Source organism: Mus caroli, chromosome 16 (assembly GCF_900094665.2).
Source record: "Mus caroli chromosome 16, CAROLI_EIJ_v1.1, whole genome shotgun sequence".
Classification (NCBI taxonomy): Eukaryota; Metazoa; Chordata; class Mammalia; order Rodentia; family Muridae; genus Mus; species Mus caroli.
The window spans coordinates 9,899,978-9,914,930 of NC_034585.1; the positions used below are offsets into that span (position 1 = coordinate 9,899,978).

General features: G+C 46.5%; 1 protein-coding gene across 4 annotated transcripts in view; it reads left to right on the forward strand.

Moving 5' to 3' along the window:
• The window catches only part of Mrtfb (myocardin related transcription factor B), a 162,097-nt gene extending 150,997 nt beyond the window's left edge, over positions 1–11,100 (forward strand). For all 4 annotated transcript variants that reach the window (XM_029470662.1, XM_021184572.2, XM_021184573.2 and 1 more), the window contains 4 exons: positions 1,645–1,803; positions 2,078–2,215; positions 3,287–3,347; positions 5,909–11,100. In XM_029470662.1, coding sequence (XP_029326522.1) covers positions 1,645–1,803; positions 2,078–2,215; positions 3,287–3,347; positions 5,909–6,444 — 894 coding nt within the window. In that variant the 3' untranslated portion in view covers positions 6,445–11,100. The remainder of the gene's footprint in view (positions 1–1,644; positions 1,804–2,077; positions 2,216–3,286; positions 3,348–5,908) is intronic.
• Positions 11,101–14,953: the final 3,853 nt, after the last annotated feature.

The window sequence follows — 14,953 nt, forward strand, 5'->3', positions numbered from 1 at the left end:
AAAAAAAAAAAAAAAAAAAAAAAAAAAAAAGCTATTTCTGGGATTTCTCTCTCAAGTTAGAACTTCATAGGTTTTCATCTATAAGAATCTGTGCCACATCATGGAGAAAGAGCTGGGAGGTCAGGTGTCACATACCATCACTGGGAAGGCTGAGGACAGCGTAAGCTACATAGTCAAACTCTTTCTCAGAAAAGGGGAAAAAAGAGAAAAAGATGTAACCTTAAGGCCTCAAAACAGATGATCTCATCCTGGGTCTTAGGCTGAGCTTTGATCTTGAACAGGTAATTAGGCACCGTGTTCTGTAAGCTTAGGTAATCCTGAACCACGGGTGCTGAGACAACAGAGTCCAGCTTACGAACAGCAGCATTGATATGAATGAAAAGGGAAAACGGTCATACATGGCCAAGCTGAGAAACCACAAATGCCACTTTAGTGTAGTTCTCTAAGTTTAAAGGAGGCTCAACTTTCTTCAGTCTAGGGAAGACGGGCCACAGTGATAGACAGTATAAATTAAGGTTTCTCACTTCTCAGAGTCCTGGAATTAGGAGTCATTATTTCCAGAAAGTGATATTTGCCACATAGAAGGAGACTCAAACAGTAAGTGCATTTGGAGAGAGGCATGTGCACTCACGTACTCTCATGGTAAGAAATGTTTACACTGGGGCTGGAGAGTTGCCTAAGTAATTAAGAGCACAGAGTACTCTTCCAAATTCAATTCCCAGCATCCACGTGGCAATTTACAGCTATCCAAGGGAATCTGACACCCATTTCTGATCTTCATGGCACCAGGCATGTACCAGGTACACAGATATACATGCAACACAAAATACCTATACACATACAAATATATCTAACAAAAGAAAGACATATTTGTCCATGGTGACATAAGGGAGAAGCTACTTTATTGGAGGGCATTGGTGATATAAAGTGCACTTCTCATTTTGGTGATAAAGCCAAGCCCTGGAAGACACAGTACTATCTGAGGGATGTAGCCCTTAGTTTATAAACGTCGTTCCCACTATGCCTCTTCATGGAGCTGCAGGGAACACTTGGGAGCTCCGTGGACACTGGTCTCCCTTTGGCCTGCTGACACAAAAAGTGGTTCTTTAGGAGTGAGGTATGATTGCTGCCCACGTGACAGCCATGTTGCTGGGAGGGCTTGAGCGACACCCTCCCAGCAGAGGAAGTCCAGGAGCAGGATTAATGAACTGGAAAATGCTGAGGGAAGAGGTCTGCAGGTGACTCTGTGGGTCCAAGCTACAGAGAAGGCTGCACTGAGTACAGAGCCATGCAGGCCACCCTCTGAGCTGGATCAGTGATGGGGCAGAGAGAGCAACATCCTGAGATATCCAAAGAGATGATGTACGTGGGTGGGAGGCAGAACCCTATATCCAGGAAGGGGACCAGATCACCTCAGTGAGCAAGGAAAACTGCTTTAGCCATCTCCCATAAGATACTGTCTACATGGCACCCAAACTCCACCAGTGTCTGCAGATCTAGTCCTGTTGGCAGCTGCCTTCTTGTCTCCCACTGTCCATGATTGCCTCCATGCTCCCGGCAGAGAGCCTGTGGCCCACTAACCTAGAAGGTGGAGTTGTGAGCCTCTGCTCTAAAACATGGGTTTTCTTAAATTCACGGTCACAGGTCTTCACAAACTCGACACCAAACACAGTTCTTCAGTATCAGAGGCAGCCTGGCCCAACGAACCAGCAGCCCTTTGTCAGTAAGACCTCTAACCCTGCTCTTCAATCCAGAAGTGCCCCACTTGCACCCCTGCAAAATGGACCTAGCCTAGCCAGTAAGGTAAGTCATAGTGACAACAGCATTACAGTGCTGTCTGCTGCCCTACAGTTGTGCTAGCTGCCCTACAGCTGTGCTGTCACCTGTAGTGTTTGGTGACCAGTGCTGGTTCTGCAGGATGAACAGACAGTGACTTACATTCCTGCTCGGCCAACAGTTGTCAGCTGCCCAGTGTTTGGGATTCTGAGCCACTATGGATAGAACAGCACAGCTGAGTCACTGCAGGGACACATGGCTGGCCCGGAACTAACAAGTCTTTCTCCCTTGTTTGAGGCAGCCTAGCTCACCACCCCCACCCCAGCAGTTTGTTGTTCAGCACTCTTTGTTTGCAACCCCAATCACGAAGACAAAAGATCCACCTCGATATGAGGAAGCCATCAAGCAGACACGCAGCACACAGCCAGCCCTTCCAGAGGTAAGTGTGGTCACAGTCATACCCCCGCACATTTCAGGGCTTCCTCAGATTGTGCCCAATTCTCTGTGAAAACACAGAGAAGACAGCTGGAAGCTTTATATTTTATCTAGCTGTTTCCAATTGCCTATGAAGACTCTAAGCCTTGAATACTTGCCTACAGCAACTGTTGGGAGCCACAGTGATGGTGGGATCTCAGGCGAGGTGTGTGTCTCTCCTTGGAGCCCTCCTGGGTCCACTGAACAGAGTGAGGGCTCTCAGTTACAAACTCCTCCAAACCCTACCTCTCCAAAGCTCCCTTTCACAGCTGAGGACTTCCTTGTGAGAAAGGATCATATAGCCTCCCAGAGGACCTGAGGAATACACCTGACAGGAGGACACAGAGGATCCAAGCAAGAACTCACAGCAAGTGGCCAGACCTGTGTGTAGCCCGTGCCCCGTACTCTGTGGCTACTTGTCAGTCTATTATCATCATGGCCAGAAGCAAGGCAGCAAAGGCAGACATGGTACTGGAGAAGTAGCCAAGAGCTCTACCTCTGGTTCCCTAGGCAGTAGAGAAAGAATGAGCCTCTGAGCCTGGCTTGAGCTTATGAAATCCTAAAACTCACCCTTAGTAACACACCTACTCCAACAAAGCCACAGGTCTTAGTCTTTTCAAATAATGCCACTCCCTGTGAGCCAGTGAAGATCATTTTTATTCAGACCACCACATGTGTAACTTACATGCCAAATAAACCTCAGTGGTAAAAACATGTGCACAGTGTGCTCATCTGAGATATATCAATTCTTGCTGAATGCAGATTGACTCAGACACTCTTTGAATAAAGTATTAGACACCTCCCAAGGTGTCATTCAGTAAAAGCAGGGCACATGCAAGTCACAGCGCTGGCTTCTTCCTTAACTCTTAGTTGGCCTATCATGCTGTGGTGTTTTGGCTTAAATATCTTCATTTCCCAAGCAACTTGGCTGTTTTCTAGACTATCAAATGTTAGAGTAAAACCAAGGCTCAGTGGACCCCTCGGTGAAGTACCCCTGGTGCAGGCAGGCGGCTAACTCTGTTCTCCTTGGCTGCAGGTTTCCAGTGTGCACAGTCAGCAGATGGATGACCTCTTTGACATCCTCATAAAGAGTGGAGGTAGGTCAAAGGCTGGAAACAAGCCCAAGGGAAGCAGTGTCATACCACAGGCCTAGGGCAGCCTTCCTCTAAAGCCAGATGTTGTCTTGGAAACTGAGAAACATCCAGTTCTAACAAACCTGCTCAAGCTAGGCCATTAAACCACATAAGACAGGAAAGAAAGCCCTTTGGCTCCACACTGAGGATGGCATGATGTTAGATCCCCATAGCTGTCACCTGGAAAAAAGGAAAGATGTCTCACACATTAGAGCTGGGCCAGCAAAGCATGTTCTATGCACCAATCTCATGGAGTGAGAACTTTCCAATAACTTAGCCTGGGCTCCCTCTGGTGGTTGTTCTATTAAAATTCAGAGTCCGTCATACATCAGGGCTACAGATATTACTCAATGGGTAAAGGTGCTTGCTGCCAAGCTTAGTGACCTGAGTTTGATACCCAGAATCCACACCATGGAAGAGAACTAACCCCCACAAGTTGTTCTCTGACCTCCACATACATGCTGTGGTAGCATGCATACACAAAAGTAATAAACTGTAGTTAAAAATAAAGTAAGCCAGCCGGGCAGTGCTGGTGCACGCCTTTAATCCCAGCACTTGGGAGGCAGAGGCAGGCGGATTTCTGAGTTCGAGGCCAGCCTGGTCTACAGAGTGGGTTCCAGGACAGCCAGGGCTATACAGAGAAACCCTGTCTCGAAAAACCAAAATAATAAAGTAAGCCATCATTTACAGTATGTTGTCTTTAAACCAGACGTTAGCCAAAAGGAAAAAAAAACAAAAAAGGCTGCCTCAGCTCACGTGCCTTTACAAGTAAGCAAGAATCAGTTTTTCAGAAACTTCCTGGGATAGTTGCAGCCCAGTGGCAGAGCACTGCAATACAAATGTGAACTATCATCCTGGCATATCACATACGCACCTATGTGCATATGTGTATACGTATGTGTGCATGCACAAGGTCCTACGGTGAAAGAAATCAAGAGTTTGAAGTAGTAATTACTATTTCTCCATCTGTATTGAACACATCTGACAGACGCTGATGCCCTGAGCAGAGTCCATGGCATAGTGAAGGACATTGCCATCTGCATGTGGGCCACATGAATAAGTGAAAGTCTGCTGCGAACTATATTGGTCTTTGAGAATATGTTAAACTGAAAACTTGGGAATTAAAAAATAAATGTGTATTTAAAAATCAGACATGTAGTTTTTGCTCAGTCTGATAAAGATAAGGTTTTTCCCAGTGATAATACTTTGGGGCTGAGGAGATGGTTCAGCAGTTCAATGACTGCTCGTCCCAGGGATTCAGGTTCAATTCCCAGCACCACATGGTGAATCACAACTGTTTGTAACTCCAGTCCTAGGAGGACTCCATCGCCCTCTTGTGGCCTCCATGAGTACTGCACACACATAGTACACAGACACACATGCAGACAAAATACCCAGATACACTGAGCTTTTGAGTTTATGGTTCATTAATTCTTTCACCTACTGTATTTTCAGAAAGATGAGAGAGAATCTTAACATGATGGCACACACATTTAATCCCAGGACTCGAGAGGCAGAGATAGGCAGAGTTCTCCAAGTTCCAAGCAGCCTGGTCCACATACTGAGTTCTAAATCAGCCAAGTCTACACAAAACAAGAAGCCATCTCAAAACAACAGTGGAGGAAGTTATTAAAATTCATCTATGTGAGCACTAGTCTGTCCATAACAGAAGGCCTGTTGGTTTGCTGTTTGCCCTATTAAGGAGTCAATATGATCACGTAGGGAGATGACTCCCTCAGTGTGCCAGGCAAGCCTGAGGACCTGAGCTTGGTTCCCCCCAGAACACAATAACAATGCCTATAATCCTGGTGTTGGAGAGGGGAGGACAAGTGGATCCTTGGGGCTTGATGGTCAGCCATTGGGGAAGATGACCCCATCCCAAAACGTAGGGCTAGTTAGCTCTGAAGAAGACATTTGCATCTATCTCTGCCTTACACACAGAGAGCCACAAAAAATTAAATAGATTGGGACTGGAAAGATGGTTCAACACATAAGAACACGTTCTGCTCTTGCTGAGGGCTAGAATTTGGTTCTTACCACCCATTTTGGATTCACAAATACCTGTAATGCTAGCTTGGGATCAGACACCCTCTGCTGGCCTCCATGGGTTCCTACACACAACACGTTCACACACATGTATTCATAAGTAAAAATTAATTTTTAAGAATAAATTAAATAACTAATTGGTACTTATTAAGCTATTTACCTAATTGTCCAAAGTTCAGATAACTCAGAACAAGAATTGAGAGCAGTGGCTGACCCGCCTCACCTTAAGGAAGAAGGGCAAAGGAGGCGACTTCAGCCTTGCGTTATTGATAAGGTGCACTGTGTCTGTTTTTTAACTTTCTAGACTGTATTGACAAACTGAAATACCATCCAACTATAATGACTTTTTTAAATTAAATTTAAAAAGAATTAGAGCATGCTGTCTCTGCCTCTAAGATGTAAGAAAGGATGACAGAATAGTCACTAATATAGTTCAATGGCAGCAAATACTTACTAACACCATCAATTCTTCTGCACAGAGATTTCCTTCCCAATAAAAGAAGAGCCTTCTCCAATTTCCACGATGAAACCAGTGACAGCCAGCATCACCACAATGCCAGTCAATACCGTGGTATCTCGACCACCGCCCCAGGTCCAAATAGCACCACCTGTATCCTTAGAACCTGTGAACAGTTTATCTGCCAGCTTAGAGAACCAGCTAGAAGCCTTTTTGGATGGCACTTTGCCCTCGGCCACTGACACTGCCCCACTGCAGAACAGCAGTGAGGATAGAGAGTCGTTCTCTCTGATCGAGGATCTGCAGAACGACTTGCTGAGTCATTCCAGCATGCTGTACCAGTCTCACTCTCCCATGGAGACCTCTGAGACCCAGTTGGTGTCAGGGACCCCCTGTCTATCTCTTGACCTGTCAGACTCCAACCTGGACAACATGGAGTGGCTAGACATTACCATGCCCACCACATCCTCCGGGCTCACTCCTCTGAGTACCACTGCGCCAAGCATGTTCTCTGCTGATTTTCTGGACCCACAGGACCTGCCACTGCCATGGGACTAAGGTCACAGGTCTCTTGTTTCAGAGCTCGTGAGATTTGGAAACATGGAAACAATCCTGAGAGGCCAGTGTTTATAGCTGGAGCCATAGCTGCACTGTCGAAGTTAAAATACATCGTCACAGACAAAAAGGAAGACCACAGCCTGGAAGCCAAGTATGAAAGACTCCACAGAGACAGTTGTATGCAGAGCCCTTGTGAAATGCCTTAGATAAAGCCAAAGGTCAGGAAGTGGCACTAGGCTCTGGTCATCAGCCACCTTTTATCCTCTGTGGTCACCTCATGGCCCTAATAAGAGGCAAGCAGCTCAACTTGAAACACCAGGCCACCCAGAAGGGAGGGAGGGGAAGAGCCACTGCACATGTGCTCCTTAGAGTGGCCTACGGCAGATCAATAGCAAGGGCAGAGGCACTTGAGCACTCTGGGCAGCCAGCAGCAGCTTCCAGCCAGAGGCTCTGATTCCCATTTTGAAATCTGCGTGATTGTGTGATGTCATAGGTCATTTTGTGAATTTGGGAATCAAAATGAACATTTTACCATCAACACATGTCTACAAGATACTGTCACACAAGAGCCCAGCGTATAGAGTCCAGATACATTGATAGTGCTGCAGCTTCCCCAGTGGCCTTGGGTGAATAAGGTTGATTCTCCTGTGATGTTAGACATTGGAATGTGCTTTGACCTTGTGACCTCTACAGTCTTTGGTAGAGTAAAAAGATGGCGTCAACTGGTCCTACTTGTAATAAGTCAGATATCTCTAGAGTACTGAGCCACACAGTGTCTCCATCTTTGAAGACTTGCCGACAGACTCTCTCAGGTGACCATGCCCATCTCAAAGAACCAAAAAAGGCTTCAGCATGAAATTCCTTCTCAACTTAATGAGTTAATGGAAGGTGTGGGCCTTGAGCACAGGTTAGACCAACCCCCTGTCATCAGCTCCCTGGTTCTCATTGCATAGGCTTGTAACTGCCTGCTCTCAGTTGTTCTCAAGTCTAAGCCTAAAAAACTGGAGGTTTTATTCCTCTTTTTCCCCTTGATCCGTAACAGAAAAGTTATGTTTATCAAGTGATTTAAGAATTGTTTAAGATGCCAACTGCCACAGAATTTCCACAACTCTTGATCTAGTGATTTAGTTATTGACAAATTGTAAATAACTGACCAGAGTATGGGATTTTTATTCAGTGACAGCCCTCATCCTATCCCCTTCCCATCCCCTTTAACCTGAGCCCGGTGGGCTTCCTACATCAATCCACGTGTCTCTTCCACAGCACATCCAGGCAGTATCCTGACCCAGCATCTAAAGAGAACCTTAATCATTTCTGAGGAGGTTTTACCCCAGTGATCAAAATGGTCCCTTTTCCTGGCTTTAACCTCTGACAAACAGTGCTCTCTCAACTGAAGTTTGGCATTCTGATGGGCAGGGCCCACTGAGCTCAGGTAATCCTCTTGTTTAGAATCTGGTAGGTCTGTATTGGGAGGCACCAACACTCGAGTAGATGGATCCTGTCATCTGACCAAGCCTCCTGAGGTCGGCTCTGCTGCACAGCTGCATGTGCCGCAGCTGAGGACCTGGGAAGGCGTGCTCCCCGTGGCAATGTCAGCTCTAGGTTTTGGTGGAGAGCTTTAGTCCTTTCTCTCCAGCTTTGAGTGTCCACTTAAAGTAGTATCAAGTATCAGTGGGTTTCTCGAAGCCCATAATTACTATTAGTGTGTTTTCTCCTGTAGAAGAGTTGTGAGTAGACACAACATTCTAGCCCTCAAGTCCCTTCTATTGCTTTTTAAGTTATTTTGAAGCTTGCCACGGGAAAGACAATCTCCAAACACAGTGGGTACAGAGGAGGTCATCTCAGTTGTTCATGTGCCCATCCCATCCAGCCTTCAGTCCATCAGGATCCCTCCCATTTCTTAAGAAGGCAAGGGGCCTCCAGCCAGTGGCTTCACAGCCAACTCCCTCACAGCATTCCTTGCCCTAGTCCCCTGGCTCGAGCATCCTGTAGGTACATGTGACACCAGTGACATGAGCGACACTTGCTAGACCTCTTGCACACGTTCTGGACAAACGTGGGCATCTTTCCCATAGGCTCACATCAATGTGTCATGACCAAAGACCGCTCTATAAAAAGGCCTCTTGACCTAGTCCTAGACCACAGTGAGTGCATTGGAAATGGTGTGAATCTGAAGACGAATTTGTTGTTTAAAGTTAGTTTCAGGCCAGCAAGATGACTCAGCAGGTCAGGCCTGCCAACAAGCCTGAGAGGCTGAGCTTGAGCCCCAGAGCCCATGTGGTAGAAGGACAGAACTGACCCCCAAAAGTTGTGCTCTTATCTCTATATACAGAGACACCTGCAAATAGGTGTACAGTTATTTCACAGCCATTAAAACACAGGTCAGAGAGCCCATTAAGTTCCCACTTGTATGTACAGGGTACACGTGTAGTGTAGGCTTCTGTTTGTATCATGTTGCCAAGAAAATTCCTCTTAGAAGCCTAGAGTGTCTCAGTAGTGTCCAACCCCAGTCTCCCTCTTCTGCAGCATCCCAGTGTGGTGGTATCAACTTGACTTTCTGAGGTACAGACTTCCAGTTGTCTTACCATGGTAGGAGGAGTGGAAATAATTGCACCATGGCTTCTAGAAAGCTGACGTGGCTGTGACGTTTCAGCAAGGCCTCTCTCGGAAGCCTCTGAGGCTGCGGCAGTACTCCCTCAGGCATGCAGTCAGCACACAGGCACCCTGAGTCATGCAGCTTTTTGCTCACATATCATCTCCGTTCATTTCACACAGGTATTTTCTAAGACTTAGACTTTCTTTTCAAAAGCTCCATGGTTCTTTGACCACATGCTATACTCCAGATAGCCAGGTCTGCTCTTGCAGAGTCTGGGAAATGGGGCAGTGTTGTCACCCTGCGCAGTCAGCGACGGGTGGGTAAGAGGGTCACCAGAGTGGACTGGAGCCTCAAGAGCCACTTTTCCAGGCAGCAAGGCTGTTCTCATAGTTACTGTAGTAGTCTGTGCAGTGACAGCTGAGGAGGTAGCTGTCCCTCCAGGCAGGGCAGCCATTTTACTTTCCACAGCAGACCTGGCTCTGGGAAGTGGCCAAGAGGAGACCCATCTTATCTACACCCTGAACTGTTCCCACAGTGGCCAGTTGCAGAAGTTCTTTCTGGTAGAAGGCTGGGGACTCCATTGCCACCAGGATTTGCAGAGAAAGCTGAGAGTGGCTGTTGAATTCTGCCAGCAGAGCAACCAGGTCAGGGCCAGCAAAGTCAAGCATCCTCGCCGGCCTCTGTCCATCACATCACACAACACACACAACACTGGGGATATTAAGTACACAGGGACCCACTGCTGCAGAGGACCATTAACTCCAGGCTATCCCGGCACTCTAACTGGAAGGCAGGGCAGGTTTATCAGGGAACACCGCTTGTGCTCACAGGAGTGTTTGGAGAGCATCATCGTGAACATTCAGCTAATTGTAAAAGATCTCTGTCAAAACTGGAAAGTAGCAGTTCTGATCTAGTCATTTTTGTTTCCTGGTTCAAACCTTCGATCTCTTTCATTTAAACAGTCTCTGGGCTCTGTTTTTATTTGTCCGGTGACTGGGAGTGAGCAGGTTGTTTTTCCCAAAGTGCCCCTGTGTCTTTTAGTTACAGCCTACGGTTCAAAAAGCTGCACGTGTTTACAAGAAGCTCTTACCCTCCACTCAGGCCAATGGCTCTGGGGGGTGGAGGTGTCCCAAGCTTGTGACAGCAGCTTGGCAATCTCAGATCTACTAGGTGCTGTCTGGAATCATCGGAGACACTGGCAGTGAAAGGGAAGCTTTATGCCAACGCCCAAGACAAAGCTTTAGCAAGTGGACAGACTCACTGGAAAGCCGCCCAGTTCTCTTACCTCGACTTTCTGCTGTGAGGAACCCACCCACCGACGGAAGAGGAAGGTTTAGAAAAGGGTTTGGATCCATCAAAAGCACTTGACCTCAAGAAACCATTAGTAATCCAAAATGTTTAAAGGAACCAAAGGCATCGCCAGGTATTTGCCAAAAGCAGCCACTTTTAAATTTTGAGACTAATGTGTTCTCAAGTCAGACCCCAAAAGGTTCCATCTAAGGTTATAATTTTCACAGAGATGTAGATATTTCTTACTTGTTTTCCTGTAAAATAGCATAGAGCTGTTTTGTTGGTTTAAGAATAACATTCTTGGTAGCAACGCTGAATTATTTTCTTGTTTGTCAAGGTTAGTTATCTGTTGCTTGCAATGGACACGCAGGTGTTTCTCTTCTTTTCATCTTCACATAATGTCTTAGCATCTCACTTCCTGACAAGAAAGGAGAAAACACCATGCTTGCTGAAGCACTTGTTTAATGAACAGAAAATCATGGCAATCGGGGGTCCATTCGTGTGTTGCCTTTATGTTGTTTTTAAAAGACAAACCATGATGCCTTTGTACTTGCTGTTTGCACCCCTGACTCGATTCTGTACTGTGTCCGAATGCCATACATTTGCACTTGTACTGTACATAGGCGATGCAGACTGTATTTTTATATGTGTGCGCATTTATCATTGGATCTTTTGTACATAGTGGCAGTATTGTAGCTGATCGGGAAATGTTTGATATCTCAGCAATTTTGCATTTTTGTGTCTCAAATAAAAAAAAACATTTTGATGTACCATGATTTTGTGTGTGCAGAGAAATACACTGTAGGTGCTGTAGACTTGTGAGATGGAGCAGCCTCTGGCAGGACAGCATCTTCAGAATAACTCCCAGCCAAACAGCAAGAGGGCCAGCAGAAAGTAGGCTGTTCACCTCATGTCCTCACACAGCAGAAGCTCACAGGTGCCCACTAACCTCAGCCTGACTATCTAGACATGCTCTGTTCTCCACAGAATCAAGAACCACTGAGTAAGAGACATTAAACTATGTGGTCCTTGCTACAGCATGGACACACAGTGTCCACAGTGAGAGCTCCTCTCTGATGGCAACAACCACACCAACAAAACTTCCACACACCCAGAACTGAGTCCTTCAGTTCAGCAAAGTCTCAAAAGCACCTACCTACATACAAGAACTTTATGGTCCATATAGAATGATCTTTAGAAGTTAGTAAGTAGGGGAGAGGCATTTCAGCCGCAAGCCCATGGTTAAATCAGACAATGTTTTGTTGTGTGTAACTTTGCTCTACCTTCCTTTGCTCCGGGAAGGGGTGCTTACCAGCCCCCACCCAGTTTCCCTTGAATACACAGATAAAAAATACACCCACAGTTGTTCCTTTTCAACTTACCTTCTTGGCAAATTGCTGGGCACCACTATCTCCCACCAGGAAAAGCCTGCCCTTATCAATTTCTTATCTCCATCTCTCCACTTGCCCTAAACGTCTGTGGCTAGTCCCATCTAGCCCTGCCAAACATCCCTGACCACCCGCTTGTAGTAGTGGCCACAGGCCCCACCTCCTCCTGAGACCTCACATGGCTGCTGTGTTCTCCCTCCAAAGCATAGCAAAACTCCTTCCTTGCATCTTTTTAATCCGGGGACCTGGAAGTCCCGCCAGTACCTTCTGCCCAACATATTGGCCCATGGGTTTCTTTACTGATAGATCAAGAACCAATTGAGGAACAGGACCTTAGCATCAATCAAAACTACCCTTACAATGTTTAACTCCCCTCTTGAATTAGAAGAAACCAAAAGGTGGTAAGCTTAGTTGACAGTGACAATTGATGTGACTATATGTGTGACAGAGGAGGCTGGTCAACAGTTGCAGAAGATAGTTACCTGTGTATCTTGGGTGCAAGAGAACAGTAAACAAATTAGTGAACTGTCTGCAGTGTCCCACTTATTACAGATGCCCCTGCCTGTAGGATGATACTTTACCTGAAACAAAACTGGAACACTAGGGGTAGGTTTCAAGAGGAAACTTGGATGAGGGCAGATTCCCTGGAGACCAACTGTGCCCTGCCTTCTCTGCAAGGCAGTGAGCTCAGCACTGGGGTTGCCCTGTGGGAAGGGATCCACAAAGGAAGCACCCAGAAATTGGGGCTGGGCCTATAGGAGACCACAGGCTCTAGGGCTACTGGCCTGAGGCAGTAGAATCCCCCACAAATCACTGGTTTTTTGTTTGTTTTTATGTTTGTTTTCTGGTAGTACTGAGCTTTAGAAAGTCTGAGGTATTGGGCAAAGTCTGCTGAGTATATTAGGAGCCTTCAGCGCCAAAGCTTTACAGTGATGGCTGCTAATTGATAATGGCTACATTGTCACAGATGGCTAGTGTGGCGGTTTGTATATGCTTGGCCGAGGTAGTGGCACTATTAGGAGGTATGGCCTTGTTGGAGTAGGTGTAGGCTTGTCAGAGGAAGTGTGTCACTGTGGGGGTGGGCTTTGAGACCCTCCTAGCCACGTGAGAGTGAATCTTCTCCTGGTTTCCTTTGGATGAAGATGTAGAACTCCAGCACTCTGCCTGCAGGGATGCTGCTGTGTTTCCTGGCTTGATGATAATAGACTGAACCTCAAAACCTGTAAGCCTGCCCCAATTAAATGTTGTCCTTTATAAGTGTTCTTGGTCATGCCGTCTTACACAGCAGTAAAAACCCTTACTAAGACAGCTAATCCACGTGATATCCAAGCAGTATCGAAGACAGGAGGCTCATCAAGATGCTTGGACACCAGAGGTAATCAACAGTTTCACCTGACCCCATAATTCTGGGCGTTCCCATTCTCTCATCCTCCTATAGTAGCAGCTGCTGCTGTCTCCTCCACCCCCACCCCAGAACCCCAAAGTTCTCTCTGCATGTCTCTCTCTCTCCCTATCTCTCTCTGTCTCTGAGTGTCTCTCTATGCCTACCTATCTCTGCTGCCCTCTCACCCCTCTTCCTTTCCTCTCTCCCTCTCTTCCTTTCCTCAAGTAGTCATGCAAGAGTCTGAGAAATCGCTGAAGACCCCAGACTCAGTGTGCAAAGACAAAGAGCACTTATTCTGCAGAAGCATCCAGTATGCAGGGGTCAACCATTCTCTAAAATAGCAACCCCGGACAAAGGCATGCATGCAGGCCTTCTTATAGGGAACCAGGGGAACTCTCTATAAGAATTGGGTAATCTAAAATTTCATTGGTGGGTGCTGGGGAAGTGGTCAGTGGTCTGCATTCCTATGTCATGAACGTTTAACCATAGGATGAGATAGGGCTGCCCAGCAGAGATGGCCCATTCTGAGATAAGCTATTTCCCCATTTTTATGGTTATCCCCAGGGTGTTCTTTGGAAGGGGGTTTTCTGGATTTTATGGTCTGTTCCTGGAGCTGGTATCTTACGGTCTTTTTTTGAAATCAGGCCTGGTTCTTAAATGGAGACAAATGGTGTTTATGTCATCCTTTCAGTCACATGTAATTTAATTCTCCTAGATTCACTTCCCAAGTGCCAGGATTACAGCCATATGTCACTGCACCCAAAGTATGTAGTACTGGAGATGCCAGGCAAGCACCCTACAAGCTGAGCTGAGCTACATCCCACCTCTCCTTGCTATTTTCAGACAGGGTCTCACTAAGTTGACCTGACTGGTCCTACACTCGTTCTGCATACAAGACTGGTCTTGAACTTGCTGAGCAGCAGGGTTCCAGGCCACCTGGGGTGCCAGTCAGACCTCAATGGTTCTGCTGGGTGCCAGTTTTAATATTCACAGGACTCAGAAGCCTAGTCATCACAGCCTAGTCATCACAGCCTAGTCGTCACAGCCTAGTCGTCACAGCCTAGTCGTCACAGCCTAGCTTTTCTGTTTGTTTATGTGACAAGAAAGTATGCAAAAATGAGAAAAGAGGCATCTTGCTGAGTTCACCAACTGCTGAAGGCCCCAACTGGTGGGGGTGTGTGTCACAGAGCCTTAGCAGTAATCAGTGAGGACACAGATGCTCCCTGCTCCTGGGGAGCCAGTGGGGACACAGATCCTTCTGTAGGAGTCGATGAATGGTAGCTCTGACTATTACCAAACTAGCCTCAAACCCATGGATATCCACAAACCTCTGCCACCTGAGTACCAGAATCAAATGTCATGCCCAGAAAGAAGGGGCCTTTAATCTAGGTTGATCACTTAGACATAGAGATTTCAGCTTGCAAGACTGCCCAGTGCTGCCAGGGTTGACAATTTAAATTCAATTCCCCAGGACTCATGTAGAGAAAGAAAACCCATTCACAAAATAGATTTGGACTTAAAAAGTTCATACTTTGCAAATACAACTGACTATAGCTTAGTAAACTATGCCAATACTGAGGCTCATCTCAGCCTTGATTAGCCTTCAGCCTTTTTTATGCTGCCTCTGTCTTGCATACACACATTTAATGGATGAACAGATGGATGGATGGATGGATGGATGGATGGATGGATGGATGGATGGGTAAACAAATAAATGTAACTTTAAAGATCTGATAACCAAGATGGCTCACTTGCCCCCAAGCCTGGAAGCCTGAGTTCAATCTCCAGGACCCGTATGGTGGAAGAAGAGAACCAGTTCTCACAAGTTGTCCTCTGACTTCCACATGTGTG